This window comes from Eleutherodactylus coqui, chromosome 2 (genome assembly GCF_035609145.1).
Source record: "Eleutherodactylus coqui strain aEleCoq1 chromosome 2, aEleCoq1.hap1, whole genome shotgun sequence".
In the NCBI taxonomy this organism is placed as follows: domain Eukaryota; kingdom Metazoa; phylum Chordata; class Amphibia; order Anura; family Eleutherodactylidae; genus Eleutherodactylus; species Eleutherodactylus coqui.
The window spans coordinates 208,503,961-208,519,499 of record NC_089838.1 but is presented as its reverse complement, the minus strand read 5'-3'; the positions used below and the strand labels follow the sequence as shown (position 1 = coordinate 208,519,499).

The following is a 15,539-nucleotide window of genomic DNA, read 5'->3' as shown; positions in this document are numbered from 1 at the left end:
ATAAATGGTCTACTCTGCAGAGAGCTATGATCTCCATGGGAGCACACATTTGCTGTGTTCTTTCCAGCAAAATACAGAGCACCAGTCCATAGTCGTTAATGAATTAATCAGAACACTGATGCTTAAACTTTAAAGTTAGATGCCTTTATATCAGTACTATATTTATGCTAATTTATGTAGGCTTTAAATGAAGGAAATGCTTATTAGGTTACTGTGGGTTGGCTGCTTCATACTATCTGCTTATTACAATACTGAAGTGAAAAATAGATTTTTATGCTTCCTATTACAGTAGTAGACAAAATACTCACTCTCTATGCTAAATATGAAGTGTAGGATCTCCCTCTTCTGACCAACATTGGCAGTGCAGGCACTTTCACATTTATTAGCTAGCTAGCTACGCCTGGTCACAGAAATACTTAGAGGAGTTAACGTGTAATGTGTTCAGCAAAGCCATATATATTATGGACTGATAGGTATTCTAGTAACTGGCTCAATGATAGAAAGCAGAGGGTGGTTATAACTCTGATTGGGTCACCCTTACTAGTATGCTCGCCGGTCCCGTTATGCAGCCGTGATTATCATGGCCGCATAAGAGGAGGAAATTACATTCGCCTGTATAAGCCCTAAATGGGAAACCACTGGGTAAGGGTGTATTTACACAAGCGAGTTTCCTGTGCGAGTTTTGTGCGCTGTGAGAGCAGAAAGCTTGCATGCAAACTGAACCCATTGTTTACATGTGCAATGTTGTGAAATGGTACAATCACAAAATGTTCTCTTTATCTGTGAGTTCACAGAAAACCTGCTCGTTATTTGCTATAGGTGAGTGAAGAAGCATGTACATGAGAATGCCATACAATTTTCTAATTTTTTCCTATTATAACAACATGCAATTTCAAACGCGTGAAAATCGCATGTACTGCAAAGAGATTTTCTTGCAAAACCACATCGCACTCGCATAGAAATAATAGATTTAAGAGTGTGATATCAGTCCAAGTTTCTAGGACCGATATACTCAGCTGTGCAAATATGGCCTGAAACTGACATGGAAAAAGACTTGGTGATTTTAGTTAACTGTAACTGGAGCAGCCAGTGTCAGGCAGCTGCTGCCAAGGGAATTAGGATCATGGGGTGCATCAAAAGAGGTCTAGATGCATGATGAGAACATTATTCTTTCTCTTTACAAGTCCCTGGTCAGACCACACATGGGATATTGTGCACAGTTTTGGGCACAGCCACTTAAGAAGGACATATCAGAGCTGGAGCAGGTACTAAAATGATAAATTGAATGGAGGGACTACAATACCCAGAGAGGTTATCAAAATTGTGGTTATTTAGTCTAGAAAAAAGACAGCTGAGGGGCGACCTAACACCTAAATGTGTCGCAAAGACCGTTGGTCTTCAATTAGAACATCAGTTTGACTAGTGGATGTAATAGAAAATAGGGAATGACACCAAAGAAAGATGATGTAAGGTTACATACTGATAAGGGGAACCTGTCAGGGAAGTTGTGCTGCCTGAACCATGGGCAGCATAGAATACCCACAGGCTCCCTTGTTACAAATAACTATGTGATATTCTGAAATGTAACAAGGCTTTAGAACAAAAAAGTTTGAAAAAACAAGTCAGGCATGGAAAAAAGAGGTATTGGGCAGTTCCCCTCTAGCTACTCCCAGTTTGACTTGGCTTCATTGATCAGTCTCTTCATAAATGCAACTAGGGAGAGACCTACCAATCAAAATTTTCCAAACAAAATGGTCCGGAATTATGTTACAAACTGAGTGATGAATCACCCAAACCAGCTTAATCAAATCCTTTCTTTTTCCTCCAAAAGGAGCTGGCAAACTATCGCCTTGCCATGCAGCGTATGGCAGATGACATCATTGCTCTACGTCGGCAGATGAGTGGACTAGAAGCGGAAAACAGCACTCTTCGTAGTGAACGTAGTCTGAATCAGGACGCAGGACGCAGTCTTCTAAGCGACGCAGACATTGATGTCATGACCAAAGCTGAGCTTGCAGATCGACTTGGTGAGAGAATACTTTCTGTATTCCCACAGAAGCAAAACGTTCTTGATAGGGAAACTAATGATGTCCATATATAAAAGAACACAAAACCACCCATAGGCATACGTCCCAATTATTATCCTAAACAACAAGAGAACTCCAAAGTTCAAAGTAAAAAAAGTGTTAATTGCAACACTTCTACTCTGTACCAGTCTTTAATAAATGATGGATGTTGTAGCCTTATATGATTGTATACAGACAACTATCAGGATAACTTCTAATAAGTTAATCTGTAGTACAGACCTCCAGTCAATTGACAAATAGTGGAGAACTCCTAATCAGCTAGGTTTTTTTATAATTAAAGGCCATTTAGACACAACGATTATTGCTCACAATTCGCTCAAAAGCCATCTTTGGAGCTATAATCGTGTCTAAATGCGCTGCCATCATGCACTGTTCATGCACTATTCGTACATTGTTGATTTCTAACAAGCTAGAAATTAGCGATGAGCCTTATTAGCACCGCACACTGATTTTCTCAGCGTGCGGCTCTGATAGCATTCTTTCAGCTGGTATCCCACTGGGAAGTTCCAGCGGGATACCAGCTGAAAGCTCCAAGAACAAAGGAGCTGTCAGCGCTCCTGCTGTTTCTCTGAGCTATCAGCTCAGTGGGACACCGCTTATAACTCAGAGAACAAAGCAGCTGTTTTGTATATGCAAACAGCTGCTTTGTTATCACAATCAGCAGTGTCCCGCTCCGCCTGCATTTAACTCTTTAAGTAGCTAATTAGCTACTTAAAAGTTATGCAAAGATGATCGCTCAAAAGTGTCACTCAAACTGCTGTTGTGTGATGATAATCTTTCAGTCTAAATGCACCTTAACAGTATGTTGCAGCACAAGATGACATTTAAAAAAAGTCTACATAAAGTGTACTAATTGTCTTTTCTCCTAGTGACTCTTAAGCAAAAATTGGCAAGTGAAACAGCAGAGCTCCGCAGTATGAGAGACCGGATCCAGCAGTTGCAGAATGAATTAGTAAGGGTAAGTACTATGGTGCAAGAGTAGATAGGTGTCACGAAGAGATAAAATGCTTTCTGTCTATTAGTACCATACTAAAGACATTACTAAATAATACAGAACATGGAATGTGTGAAGGGGTGTGAAACACTGATTTTCACTATTGATATTCACTTGACCTGTAGATCTCCTAGATGCTTGTTTAGTTATAATTTATTTATACTAGAGGTCCGCAGCTTGTTTCAGTCTTTGAACTACACTGCACTACTTAAAGGGGCCATAATACAGTTTACACTGAAGTAAACATATATACACATTGACACACATTTAGAACCACTTGAGCCCAACAAAGAAATGCTTGTAAAGGCCCATTTACAAACAAACATAATCTTTCAAGCACTTGAAAGACTGAAAGTTTTAGCGATCCTTTTGCATAAAGTGTTAATGGCCATTAACACTTTATCATCTTAATTTGCATGCAAAAGGGCCCCCAGGAGCTGTTTGCAGAGCCCAGCTTGTGATTAATCACACACCCATCTGTGCACACAGCTGAATTGTTCTCCTTGTGGCTCCCAGCAGAATACAATGTAAGGGTGCGGGCAGACGAGCGTAGGCGTATTTACGTTCGCACGAGCGCAACGTATAATCGCCCGAGCGATCGTTTTTCACCGATCACGACCAGAGCTAGAAAGCGTATTTTCGTTTGTTCCTACTTTGCAAACGGTCTTTTCGGCGATCGAATATGCGTTGGCGCGTATTTCGGTCGCATATGTTCCGTTTTTTTTCGAATTGCCGTTTTTACGCGCCGTAAAATCGCCCATGTGAACGAATACATTCGAAACCATTGCCTCAGATGGTCACGTATATACGTTTGGTCGCAAAAACGCGCCGTTTATGCGCTCGTCTGCCCGCACCCTAAAGTGCACGATGCACGCGTTAACATGTACTGATTATCACTCATTTTCAGTCGTTTGAATGGATTTTGAGCGATAATCGTTACATGTAAATGGGCCTTAAGGGCCAATTTTCCATCTATACAGAACATATGTATGCTCATCTCCTTCTAATTGTACCATAATCTTTGTGGCCATTGCACAAGAAGAACGCCTAAGAATCAACAATAAGAAAGACCCTAGTAGCATGTAAATGACTCTAACTGGGGTTATCGTCTGCTTAAAGAGGTTGTCCAAGAATGGTACAAAATGGCTGCCATTCATGCAGACTGTGCAAACCCATCCTAGAAAAGGAGAATGCATCTGTAGACCGGAGTAGGATGGGATTGAGGCTGGGGGCACAGACAGGGGTGAAGCCTAATTCCACACTGTTCATTCTGTCAGGCTTGCAATTCAGCCTTACAGGACTGGATTGTAGTTTTAAGCTCCGCGCCCCTTTCCCCTCCAGTCTACAGATGCATTCTCCTGTCTCAGGATGGATTTCCATAGACCGCATGGATGGTGAGAATTTTGTGACACTCCTGTACAACCTTTTTTTAGATCCCTTTACTGTCCCAAAGTCTGGGGCCACTATGGATCTGATATAACTCTTTGGTGGGTCAAACCAGCCATTCATGGACTCAGACTTGTTGGAAACTTATTATGCCTGTTTTGTATTATCTGTTCTTATGAATTATCAAGAAATAATGCAGAACAGACATAGGACCTGTTTATTGGGAGGCTCATAATAGATTTATAGAGCCCTGTGTGGTGCAGAGTGTTAGGGCAGCAGACATGAAGGTTGCAGCTTCAATCCCCGATGGTTCAGGTATCTGGCTCAAGGTTGACTCAGCCTTCTATCCTTCCGAGGTCTGTAAAATGAATACCCAGCTTGCTGGTTGGTAAAAGGTGATTGGGGTAGGCAATGGCAAACCACCCGACAAAAACAGTCTGCCAAGACTCGGTGCTTGCTTACCCTTAACGGTTTTATGGGCTATAGGCATATGGAGTCATACTTAAAGGGAATGTATCATCAGAAAATGTCCTATTGCATAAATTATGTTTTCATGTTAAACATGTTTTTAAAGAATGTTTGCTGTTTTTTTTTATTTTCATTATGTATATTTTGAAAAAAATCTAAAATCTTGCAGTTTTCACACTGAGCACTAAGCCTTACCATCATAGGCACAATTGCAATGAAAGGTGACACCTATATATAAATAAGACAAGATCCAACATTCACTATAGATGATGGTCAAAGCTCACCCCCCTCCCTGCACAATGACCTCTGCACAGGTCACACAGCATGCCAACAATATTCTCCCATAGACAACATTGAGTCAGGTCCTTTGCATTGTATCCATGGCCTATGAGTTCTGCTGTAAAGCATATTGCTAAATGTTAACTGCAGCTTGGGAAAGATGGCAGCCCCCGTAATCATGTACAGACAATAGAATAAAAATATCTATAATCAGACAATAAAAACAAATTAGAAAAATGGAAAATGTTTCATTAGCTGGTTTTAATTAGGAAAACAATATGGGTGATACATTCCCTTTAAGATCTGAGAATTATGTCCACCAAGATGTCTGATACTAATGGGTTCATTTTTTGTTGAGTCAATAGTGCAGCTATAAAGTGTTATCAGCTATAAACAGTCCTGGAAAGTGACACATTTTCTTATCTACACTGTAGTTTATGAGTATTCCAGCATTGTTTTCTCTTGGCCCATACCCAGTTAATACACCAACACCAGTCAATACCAATTTCCATATAAATAATGCAGCACATCCCATATAGGGAGATGGCACTCATATGTTATTCAGTATATCGATCCCTACTGGCAAGCTTTCTTATTGTTATGGCTTCTTAATGATTTTGTAGAGGAATGACCGTGAGAAGGAGCTGCTTCTACTGCAGAGAGCACACCAACAGCAGCAAGCTGTGCTCACCCAGTACCACCAGAGACTGAGCCGGGCAAAAGCCGTCCAAGACACAGTGCGGAAGCAGGAGAAGGTGAGATACAGCCTCCTCTGTGGAAGAGGTCGAACTCAGCAGACCCTGTTCTTGAACTCTTGGAATTTTCAAGGAACAGTAACCCAAAACCTTATCCAAGTAAAGAGTATCATACTTAATAGTTTATTTCACAACCTTTAGCTTAACCCCTTAAGGATCAGGCTGTTTAAGTCCAAAAGAACGAGACACTTTTCATAGATTTTACCCACATGGTGGTTTTACGGCTCTATTTTTATTTTTCTTCAGCTAGAAAATTATTTTGCCTTATTTTTCCCCCAAGATATATAGGGCTATTTTTTTTTTTTTAGTTTTCACAGAATTTTTTTTTTCTGTTTTCTAGTCTTATCATCTAATTTTTTTTCTAATGTCATAGTTGTTTATTTTTAAAATTAGTATATTTACACTAAAATAAAGTTTTGGATGTTATGAATGTATAGTCTTGCATTACAAGGCGCATACAAAGACTGTTTAGGTTGGCGGCGGCAATGGGTCATTTTTAGAGATGAGCGAGCACCAAAATGCTCGGGTGCTCGTTACTCGGGACGAAATTTTCGCGATGCTTGAGGGTTCGTTTCGAGTAACGAACCCCATTGAAGTCAATGGGCGACTCGAGCATTTTTGTATATCGCCAATGCTCGCTAAGGTTTCCATTTGTGAAAATCTGGGCAATTCAAGAAAGTGATGGGAACGACACAGCAACGGATAGGGCAGGCGAGGGGCTACATGTTGGGCTGCATCTCAAGTTCCCAGGTCCCACTATTAAGCCACAATAGCGGCAAGAGTGCCCCCCCCCCCTCCCAACAACTTTTACTTCTGAAAAGCCCTCATTAGCAATGCATACCTTAGCTAAGCACCACACTACCTCCAACAAAGCACAATCACTGCCTGCATGACACTCCGCTGCCACTTCTCCTGGGTTACATGCTGCCCAACCCCCCCCCCCCCCCGCACGACGCAGTGTCCACAGCGCACACCAAATTGTCCCTGCGCAGCCTTCAGCTGCCCTCATGCCACACCACCCTCATGTCTATTTATAAGTGCGTCTGCCATGAGGAGGAACTGCAGGCACACACTGCAGAGGGTTGGCACGGCTAGGCAGCGACCCTCTTTAAAAGAGGCGGGGCGATAACCCACAATGCTGTACAGAAGCAATGAGAAATATAATCCTGTGCCACCGCCATCAGGAGCTGCACACGTGGGCATAGCAATGGGGAACCTATGTGCCACACACTATTTATTCTGTCAAGGTGTCTGCATGCCCCAGTCAGAACGTGGTTTTTTATAAATAGTCACAGGCAGGTACAACTCCGCAATGGGAATTCCGTGTGCACCCACAGCATGGGTGGCTCCCTGGAACCCACCGGCTGTACATTAATGTATCCCATTGCAGTGCCCATCACAGCTGAGGTAACGTCCGATTAAATGCAGGTGGGCTTCGGCCCACACTGCATGCCCCAGTCAAACTGGGGTTCTTTAGAAGTGGACACATGCAGTTACAACTCCCTGTGGACCCACAGCATGGGTGGCTCCCTGGAACTCACCGGCTGTACATAAATGTATCCCATTGCAGTGCCCATCACAGCTGAGGTAACGTCCGATTAAATGCAGGTGGGCTTCGGCACGTACTAATGTACGTCAGAAAAATTGCCCATGCCCAACCAAGAGGGCAGGTGAAACCCATTAATCGCTTTGGTTAATGTGGCTTAATTTGTAACTAGGCCTGGAGGCAGCCCAGTTAAAAAAAAAATTGGTTCAGGTGCAAGTTTCAAAGCTTTAATGAGCATTGAAACGTATAAAAATTGTTTACAAAAATTATATGACTTGTGGGCCTAAGAAAAATTGCCCGTTCGGCGTGATTACGTCAGGTTTCAGGAGGAGGAGCAGGAGGAGGAGGATGAATATTATACACAGATTGATGAAGCTAAAAGGTCCACGTTTTTGATGGTGATAGAGAACAATGCTTCCATCCGCGGGTGCAGCCTACGTATTGTTTAGGTATCGCTGCTGTCCGCTGGTGGAGAAGAGAAGTCTGGGGAAATCCAGGCTTTGTTCATCTTGATGAGTGTAAGCCTGTCGGCACTGTCGGTTGACAGGCGGGTACGCTTATCTGTGATGATTCCCCCAGCCGCACTAAACACCCTCTCTGACAAGACGCTAGCCGCAGGACAAGCAAGCACCTCCAGGGCATACAGCGCGAGTTCAGGCCACGTGTCCAGCTTCGACACCCAGTAGTTGTAGGGGGCAGAGGCGTCACGGAGGACGGTCGTGCAATTAGCTACGTACTCCCTCACCATCCTTTTACAGTGCTCCCGCCGACTCAGCCTTGACTGGGGAGCGGTGACACAGTCTTGCTGGGGAGCCAGAAAGCTGTCAAAGGCCTTAGAGAGTGTTCCCTTGCCTGTGCTGTACATGCTGCCTGATCTCTGCGCCTCCCCTGCTACCTGGCCCTCGGAACTGCGCCTTCGGCCACTAGCGCTGTCGGATGGGAATTTTACCATCAGTTTGTCCGCCAGGGTCCTGTGGTATAGCATCACTCTCGAACCCCTTTCCTCTTCGGGTATGAGAGTGGAAAGGTTCTCCTTATACCGTGGGTCGAGCAGTGTGTACACCCAGTAATCCGTAGTGGCCAGAATGCGTGTAACGCGAGGGTCACGAGAAAGGCATCCTAACATGAAGTCAGCCATGTGTGCCAGGGTACCTGTACGCAACACATGGCTGTCCTCACTAGGAAGATCACTTTCAGGATCCTCCTCCTCCTCCTCAGGCCATACACGCTGAAAGGATGACAGGCAAGCAGCATGGGTACCCTCAGCAGTGGGCCAAGCTGTCTCTTCCCCCTCCTCCTCATCCTGCTCATTCTCCTCCTCCTCAACCCGCTGAGCTATAGACAGGAGGGTGCTCTGACTATCCAGCGACATACTGTCTTCCCCCGCCTCTGTTTCCGAGCGTAAAGCGTCTGCCTTTATGCTTTGCAGGGAACTTCTCAAGAGGCATAGCAAAGGAATGGTGACGCTAATGATTGCAGCATCGCCGCTCACCATCTGGGTAGACTCCTCAAAGTTTCCAAGGACCTGGCAGATGTCTGCCAACCAGGCCCACTCTTCTGTAAAGAATTGAGGAGGCTGACTCCCACTGCGCCGCCCATGTTGGAGTTGGTATTCCACTATAGCTCTACGCTGCTCATAGAGCCTGGCCAACATGTGGCACGTCGCACAGCAGTCGGTGCACTGGCAGATGAAACCGATGTTGCAGGGTGCGCAGGGTGGCAGCGTCCGTGTGGGACTTGCGGAAATGTGCGCAGAGCCGGCGCACCTTTCCGAGCAGGTCTGACAAGCGTGGGTAGCTTTTCAGAAAGCACTGAACCACCAAATTAAAGACGTGGGCCGGCATGGCACGTGCATGAGGCTGCCGAGCTGCAGAGCCGCCACCAGGTTACGGCCGTTGTCACACACGACCATGCCCGGTTGGAGGCTCAGCGGCACAAGCCAGCGGTCGGTCTGCTCTGTCAGACCCTGCAGCAGTTCGTGGGCCATGTGCCTCTTCTCTCCTAAGCTGAGTAGTTTCAGCACGGCCTGCTGACGTTTGCCCACCGCTGTGCTGCCACGACGCGCGACACCGACTGCTGGCGACGTGCTGCTGCTGACACAAATTGATTGCGAGACAGAGGTTGCGTAGGAGGAGGAGGAGGAGGAGGGTGGTTGAGTGGAGGAAGCATACACCGCCGCAGATACCACCACCGAGCTGGGGCCCGCAATTCTGGGGGTGGGTAGGACGTGAGCGGTCCCAGGCTCTGACTCTGTCCCAGCCTCCACTAAATTCACCCAATGTGCCGTCAGGGAGATATAGTGGCCCTGCCCGCCTGTGCTTGTCCACGTGTCCGTTGTTAAGTGGACCTTGCCAGTAACCGCGTTGGTGAGGGCGCGTACAATGTTGCGGGAGACGTGGTCATGCAGGGCTGGGACGGCACATCGGGAAAAGCAGTGGCGACTTGGAACTGAGTAGCGCGGGGCCGCCGCCGCCATCATACCTTTGAAAGCCTCCGTTTCCACAACCCTATACGGCAGCATCTCCAGGCTGATAAATTTGGCTATGTGCACGTTTAACGCTTGAGCGTGCGGGTGCGTGGCGGCGTACTTGCGCTTGCGCTCCAACACTTGCGCTAGCGACGGCTGGACGGTGCGCTGAGAGACATTGGTGGATGGGGCTGAGCACAGCAGAGGTGAGGGTGTGGGTGCAGGCCAGGAGACGGTAGTGCCTGTGTCCTGAGAGGGGGGTTGGATCTCAGTGGCAGGTTGGGGCACAGGGGGAGAGGCAGCGGTGCAAACCGGAGGCGGCGAACGGCCTTTGTCCCACCTTGTGGGGTGCTTGGCCATCATATGTCTGCGCATGCTGGTGGTGGTGGCTCCCCTGCTGATCTTGGCGCGACAAAGGTTGCACACCACTGTTCGTCGGTCGTCTGCACTCTCAGTGAAAAACTGCCAGACCTTTGAGCACCTCGGCCTCTGCAGGGTGGCATGGCGCGAGGGGGCGCTTTGGGAAACAGTTGGTGGATTATTCGGTCTAGCCCTGCCTCTACCCCTGGCCACCGCACTGCCTCTTCCAACCTGCCCTGCTGCTGCACTTGCCTCCCCCTCTGAAGACCTGTCCTCAGTAGGTGTAGCAAACCAGGTGGGGTCAGTCACCTCATCGTCCTGCTGCTCTTCCTCCGAATCCTCTGTGCGCTCCTCCCTCGGACTTACTCCAATTACTACTACCTGCGTGATAGACAACTGTGTCTCATCGTCATCGTCCTCCTCACCCACTGAAAGCTCTTGAGACAGTTGCCGGAAGTCCCCAGCCTCATCCCCCGGACCCCGGGAACTTTCCAAAGGTTGGGCATCGGTCACGACAAACTCCTCCAGTGGGAGAGGATTCAGAACCATTGCTGCCCATTCTGGGCAGGGGCCCGAGAACAGTTCCTGGGAGTCTGCCTGCTCCTCAGAATGTGTCATTGTAATGGAGTGAGGAGGCTGGGAGGAAGGAGGAGCAGCAGCCAGAGGATTCAGAGTTGCAGCAGTGGACGGCGCAGAATTCTGGGTGGTCGATAGATTGCTGGATGCACTTTCTGCCATCCACGACAGGACCTGCTCACACTGCTCATTTTCTAATAAAGGTCTACCGCGTGGACACATTAATTGTGAGATGAATGTGGGGACGCCAGAAACGTGCCTCCCTCCTAATCCCGCAGCAGTCGGCTGCGATACACCTGGATCAGGAGCTCGGCCTGTGCCCACACCCTGACTAGGGCCTCCGCGTCCTCGCCCGCGTCCACGTCCTCTAGACCTACCCCTACCCCTCAGCATGCTGTATTACCAGTAGTGCAGAAACAGAACGCTGTAATTAAATGTGCCGTTTATTGGCCTGTGGTTGGAGGCTGACTTCCCTTACGGAACGCACAGCAGAGCCAGGAAACAATTTTGCGCACGCCTGTAGTGAGACGTAAGTGCGTATGACTGAGCTAGTGGAATTCACAGCGCAGAAGCAGTCAAGTGGCCAAAGGCCAGTAGTAGGCCTTAAGTATTTTGCTTCTATTTTTTTAAAATGCTGAGCTGATACAGCAGACAGATACTGTAGGCAGCGTATAATATTATGTATACTCTGGCGATCATGTAACAGAGACAGCAGATCCAGGAAACAATTTTGCGCAAGCCTGCTGTAACGCTTAGCTGCGTATTAATTAGGACTACTACCCGCAGCAGATAGATACTGTAGGCAGCGTATAATATTATGTATACTGTTTCCCTCTGGCGGGATGACGGCGATCATGTAACAGAGACAGCAGATCCAGGAAACAATTTTGCGCAAGCCTGCTGTAACGCTTAGCTGCGTATTAATTAGGACTACTACCCCCAGCAGATAGATACTGTAGGCAGCGTATAATATTATGTATACTCTTTCCCTCTGGCAGGATGACGGCGATCATGTAACAGAGACAGCAGATCCAGGAAACAATTTTGCGCAAGCCTGCTGTAACGCTTAGCTGCGTATTAATTAGGACTACTACCCCCAGCAGATAGATACTGTAGGCAGCGTATAATATTATGTATACTCTTTCCCTCTGGCGGGATGACGGCGATCATGTAACAGAGACAGCAGATCCAGGAAACAATTTTGCACAAGCCTGCTGTAACGCTTAGCTGCGTATTAATTAGGACTACTACCCCCAGCAGATAGATACTGTAGGCAGCGTATAATATTATGTATACTCTTTCCCTCTGGCGGGATGACGGCGATCATGTAACAGAGACAGCAGATCCAGGAAACAATTTTGCGCAAGCCTGCTGTAACGCTTAGCTGCGTATTAATTAGGACTACTACCCCCAGCAGATAGATACTGTAGGCAGCGTATAATATTATGTATACTCTTTCCCTCTGGCGGGATGACGGCGATCATGTAACAGAGACAGCAGATCCAGGAAACAATTTTGCGCAAGCCTGCTGTAACGCTTAGCTGCGTATTAATTAGGACTACTACCCCCAGCAGATAGATACTGTAGGCAGCGTATAATATTATGTATACTCTTTCCCTCTGGCGGGATGACGGCGATCATGTAACAGAGACAGCAGATCCAGGAAACAATTTTGCGCAAGCCTGCTGTAACGCTTAGCTGCGTATTAATTAGGACTACTACCCCCAGCAGATAGATACTGTAGGCAGCGTATAATATTATGTATACTCTTTCCCTCTGGCGGGATGACGGCGATCATGTAGCAGAGACAGCAGATCCAGGAAACAATTTTGCGCAAGCCTGCTGTAACGCTAAGCTGCGTATTAATTAGGACTACTACCCCCAGCAGATAGATACTGTAGGCAGCGTATAATATTATGTATACTGTTGTCCTCTGGCGGGATGACAGCGCTAAAGTAACAGAGACAGCAGATCCAGGAAACAATTTTGCGCAAGCCTGCTGTAACGCTTAGCTGCGTATTAATTAGGACTACTACCCCCAGCAGATAGATACTGTAGGCAGCGTATAATATTATGAATACTCTTTCCCTCTGGCGGGATGACAGTGCTGATGTAACAAAGACAGCAGATCCAGGAAACAATTTTGCGCAAGCCTGCTGTAACGCTTAGCTGCGTATTAATTAGGACTACTACCCCCAGCAGATAGATACTGTAGGCAGCGTATAATTTTATGTATACTCTTTCCCTCTGGCGGGATGACGGCGATCATGTAACAGAGACAGCAGATCCAGGAAACAATTTTGCGCAAGCCTGCTGTAACGCTTAGCTGCGTATTAATTAGGACTACTACCCCCAGCAGATAGATACTGTAGGCAGCGTATCATTTTATGTATACACTTTCCCTCTGGCGGGATGACGGCGATCATGTAACAGAGACAGCAGATCCAGGAAACAATTTTGCGCAAGCCTGCTGTAACTCTTAGCTGCGTATTAATTAGGACTACTACCCCCAGCAGATAGATATTGTAGGCAGCGTATAATATTATGTATACTCTTTTCCTCTGGCGGGATGACGGCGATCATGTAACAGAGACAGCAGATCCAGGAAACAATTTTGCGCAAGCCTGCTGTAACGCTTAGCTGCGTATTAATTAGGACTACTACCCCCAGCAGATAGATACTGTAGGCAGCGTATAATATTATGTATACTCTTTCCCTCTGGCGGGATGACGGCGATCATGTAACAGAGACAGCAGATCCAGGAAACAATTTTGCACAAGCCTGCTGTAACGCTTAGCTGCGTATTAATTAGGACTACTACCCCCAGCAGATAGATACTGTAGGCAGCGTATAATATTATGTATACTGTTTCCCTCTGGCGGGATGACAGCGCTGAAGTAACAGAGACAGCAGATCCAGGAAACAATTTTGCGCAAGCCTGCTGTAACGCTTAGCTGCGTATTAATTAGGACTACTACCCCCAGCAGATAGATACTGTAGGCAGCGTATAATATTATGTATACTCTTTCCCTCTGGCGGGATGACGGCGATCATGTAACAGAGACAGCAGATCCAGGAAACAATTTTGCACAAGCCTGCTGTAACGCTTAGCTGCGTATTAATTAGGACTACTACCCCTAGCAGATAGATACTGTAGGCAGCGTATAATATTATGTATACTGTTTCCCTCTGGCGGGATGACGGCGATCATGTAACAGAGACAGCAGATCCAGGAAACAATTTTGCGCAAGCTTGCTGTAACGCTTAGCTGCGTCTTAATTAGGACTACTACCCCCAGCAGATAGATACTGTAGGCAGCGTATAATATTATGTATACTCTTTCCCTCTGGCGGGATGACGGCGATCATGTAACAGAGACAGCAGATCCAGGAAACAATTTTGCGCAAGCCTGCTGTAACGCTTAGCTGCGTATTAATTAGGACTACTACCCCCAGCAGATAGATACTGTAGGCAGCGTATAATATTATGTATACTCTTTCCCTCTGGCAGGATGACGGCGATCATATAACAGAGACAGCAGATCCAGGAAACAATTTTGCGCAAGCCTGCTGTAACGCTTAGCTGCGTATTAATTAGGACTACTACCCCCAGCAGATAGATACTGTAGGCAGCGTATAATATTATGTATACTCTTTCCCTCTGGCGGGATGACGGCGATCATGTAACAGAGACAGCAGATCCAGGAAACAATTTTGCGCAAGCCTGCTGTAACGCTTAGCTGCGTATTAATTAGGACTACTACCCCCAGCAGATAGATACTGTAGGCAGCGTATAATATTATGTATACTCTTTCCCTCTGGCGGGATGACGGCGATCATGTAACAGAGACAGCAGATCCAGGAAACAATTTTGCGCAAGCCTGCTGTAACGCTTAGCTGCGTATTAATTAGGACTACTACCCCCAGCAGATAGATACTGTAGGCAGCGTATAATATTATGTATACTCTTTCCCTCTGGCGGGATGACAGCGATCATGTAACAGAGACAGCAGATCCAGGAAACAATTTTGCACAAGCCTGCTGTAACGCTTAGCTGCGTATTAATTAGGACTACTACCCCCAGCAGATAGATACTGCAGGCAGCGTATAATATTATGTATACTGTTTCCCTCTGGCGGGATGACAGGGCTGAAGTAACAGAGACAGCAGATCCAGGAAACAATTTTGCGCAAGCCTGCTGTAACGCTTAGCTGCGTATTAATTAGGACTACTACCCCCAGCAGATAGATACTGTAGGCAGCGTATAATATTATGTATACTCTTTCCCTCTGGCGGGATGACGGCGATCATGTAACAGAGACAGCAGATCCAGGAAACAATTTTGCGCAAGCCTGCTGTAACGCTTAGCTGCGTATTAATTAGGACTACTACCCCCAGCAGATAGATACTGTAGGCAGCGTATAATATTATGTACACTCTTTCCCTCTGGCGGGATGACGGCGGTCATGTAACAGAGACAGCAGATCCAGGAAACAATTTTGCGCAAGCCTGCTGTAACGCTTAGCTGCGTATTAATTAGGACTACTACCCCCAGCAGATAGATACTGTAGGCAGCGTATAATATTATGTATAGTCTTTCCCTCTGGCGGGATGACGGCGAT

The 15,539-nt window shown here is 46.6% G+C and overlaps 1 protein-coding gene across 1 annotated transcript in view; it reads left to right on the top strand.

The window, feature by feature from the left end:
- Window positions 1–15,539, top strand: part of CCDC33 (coiled-coil domain containing 33) — a 144,027-nt gene that overhangs the window by 90,836 nt on the left and 37,652 nt on the right. The window contains exons 16-18 of the mRNA XM_066592363.1: window positions 1,832–2,027; window positions 2,957–3,045; window positions 5,838–5,969. Coding sequence (XP_066448460.1) covers window positions 1,832–2,027; window positions 2,957–3,045; window positions 5,838–5,969 — 417 coding nt within the window. The remainder of the gene's footprint in view (window positions 1–1,831; window positions 2,028–2,956; window positions 3,046–5,837; window positions 5,970–15,539) is intronic.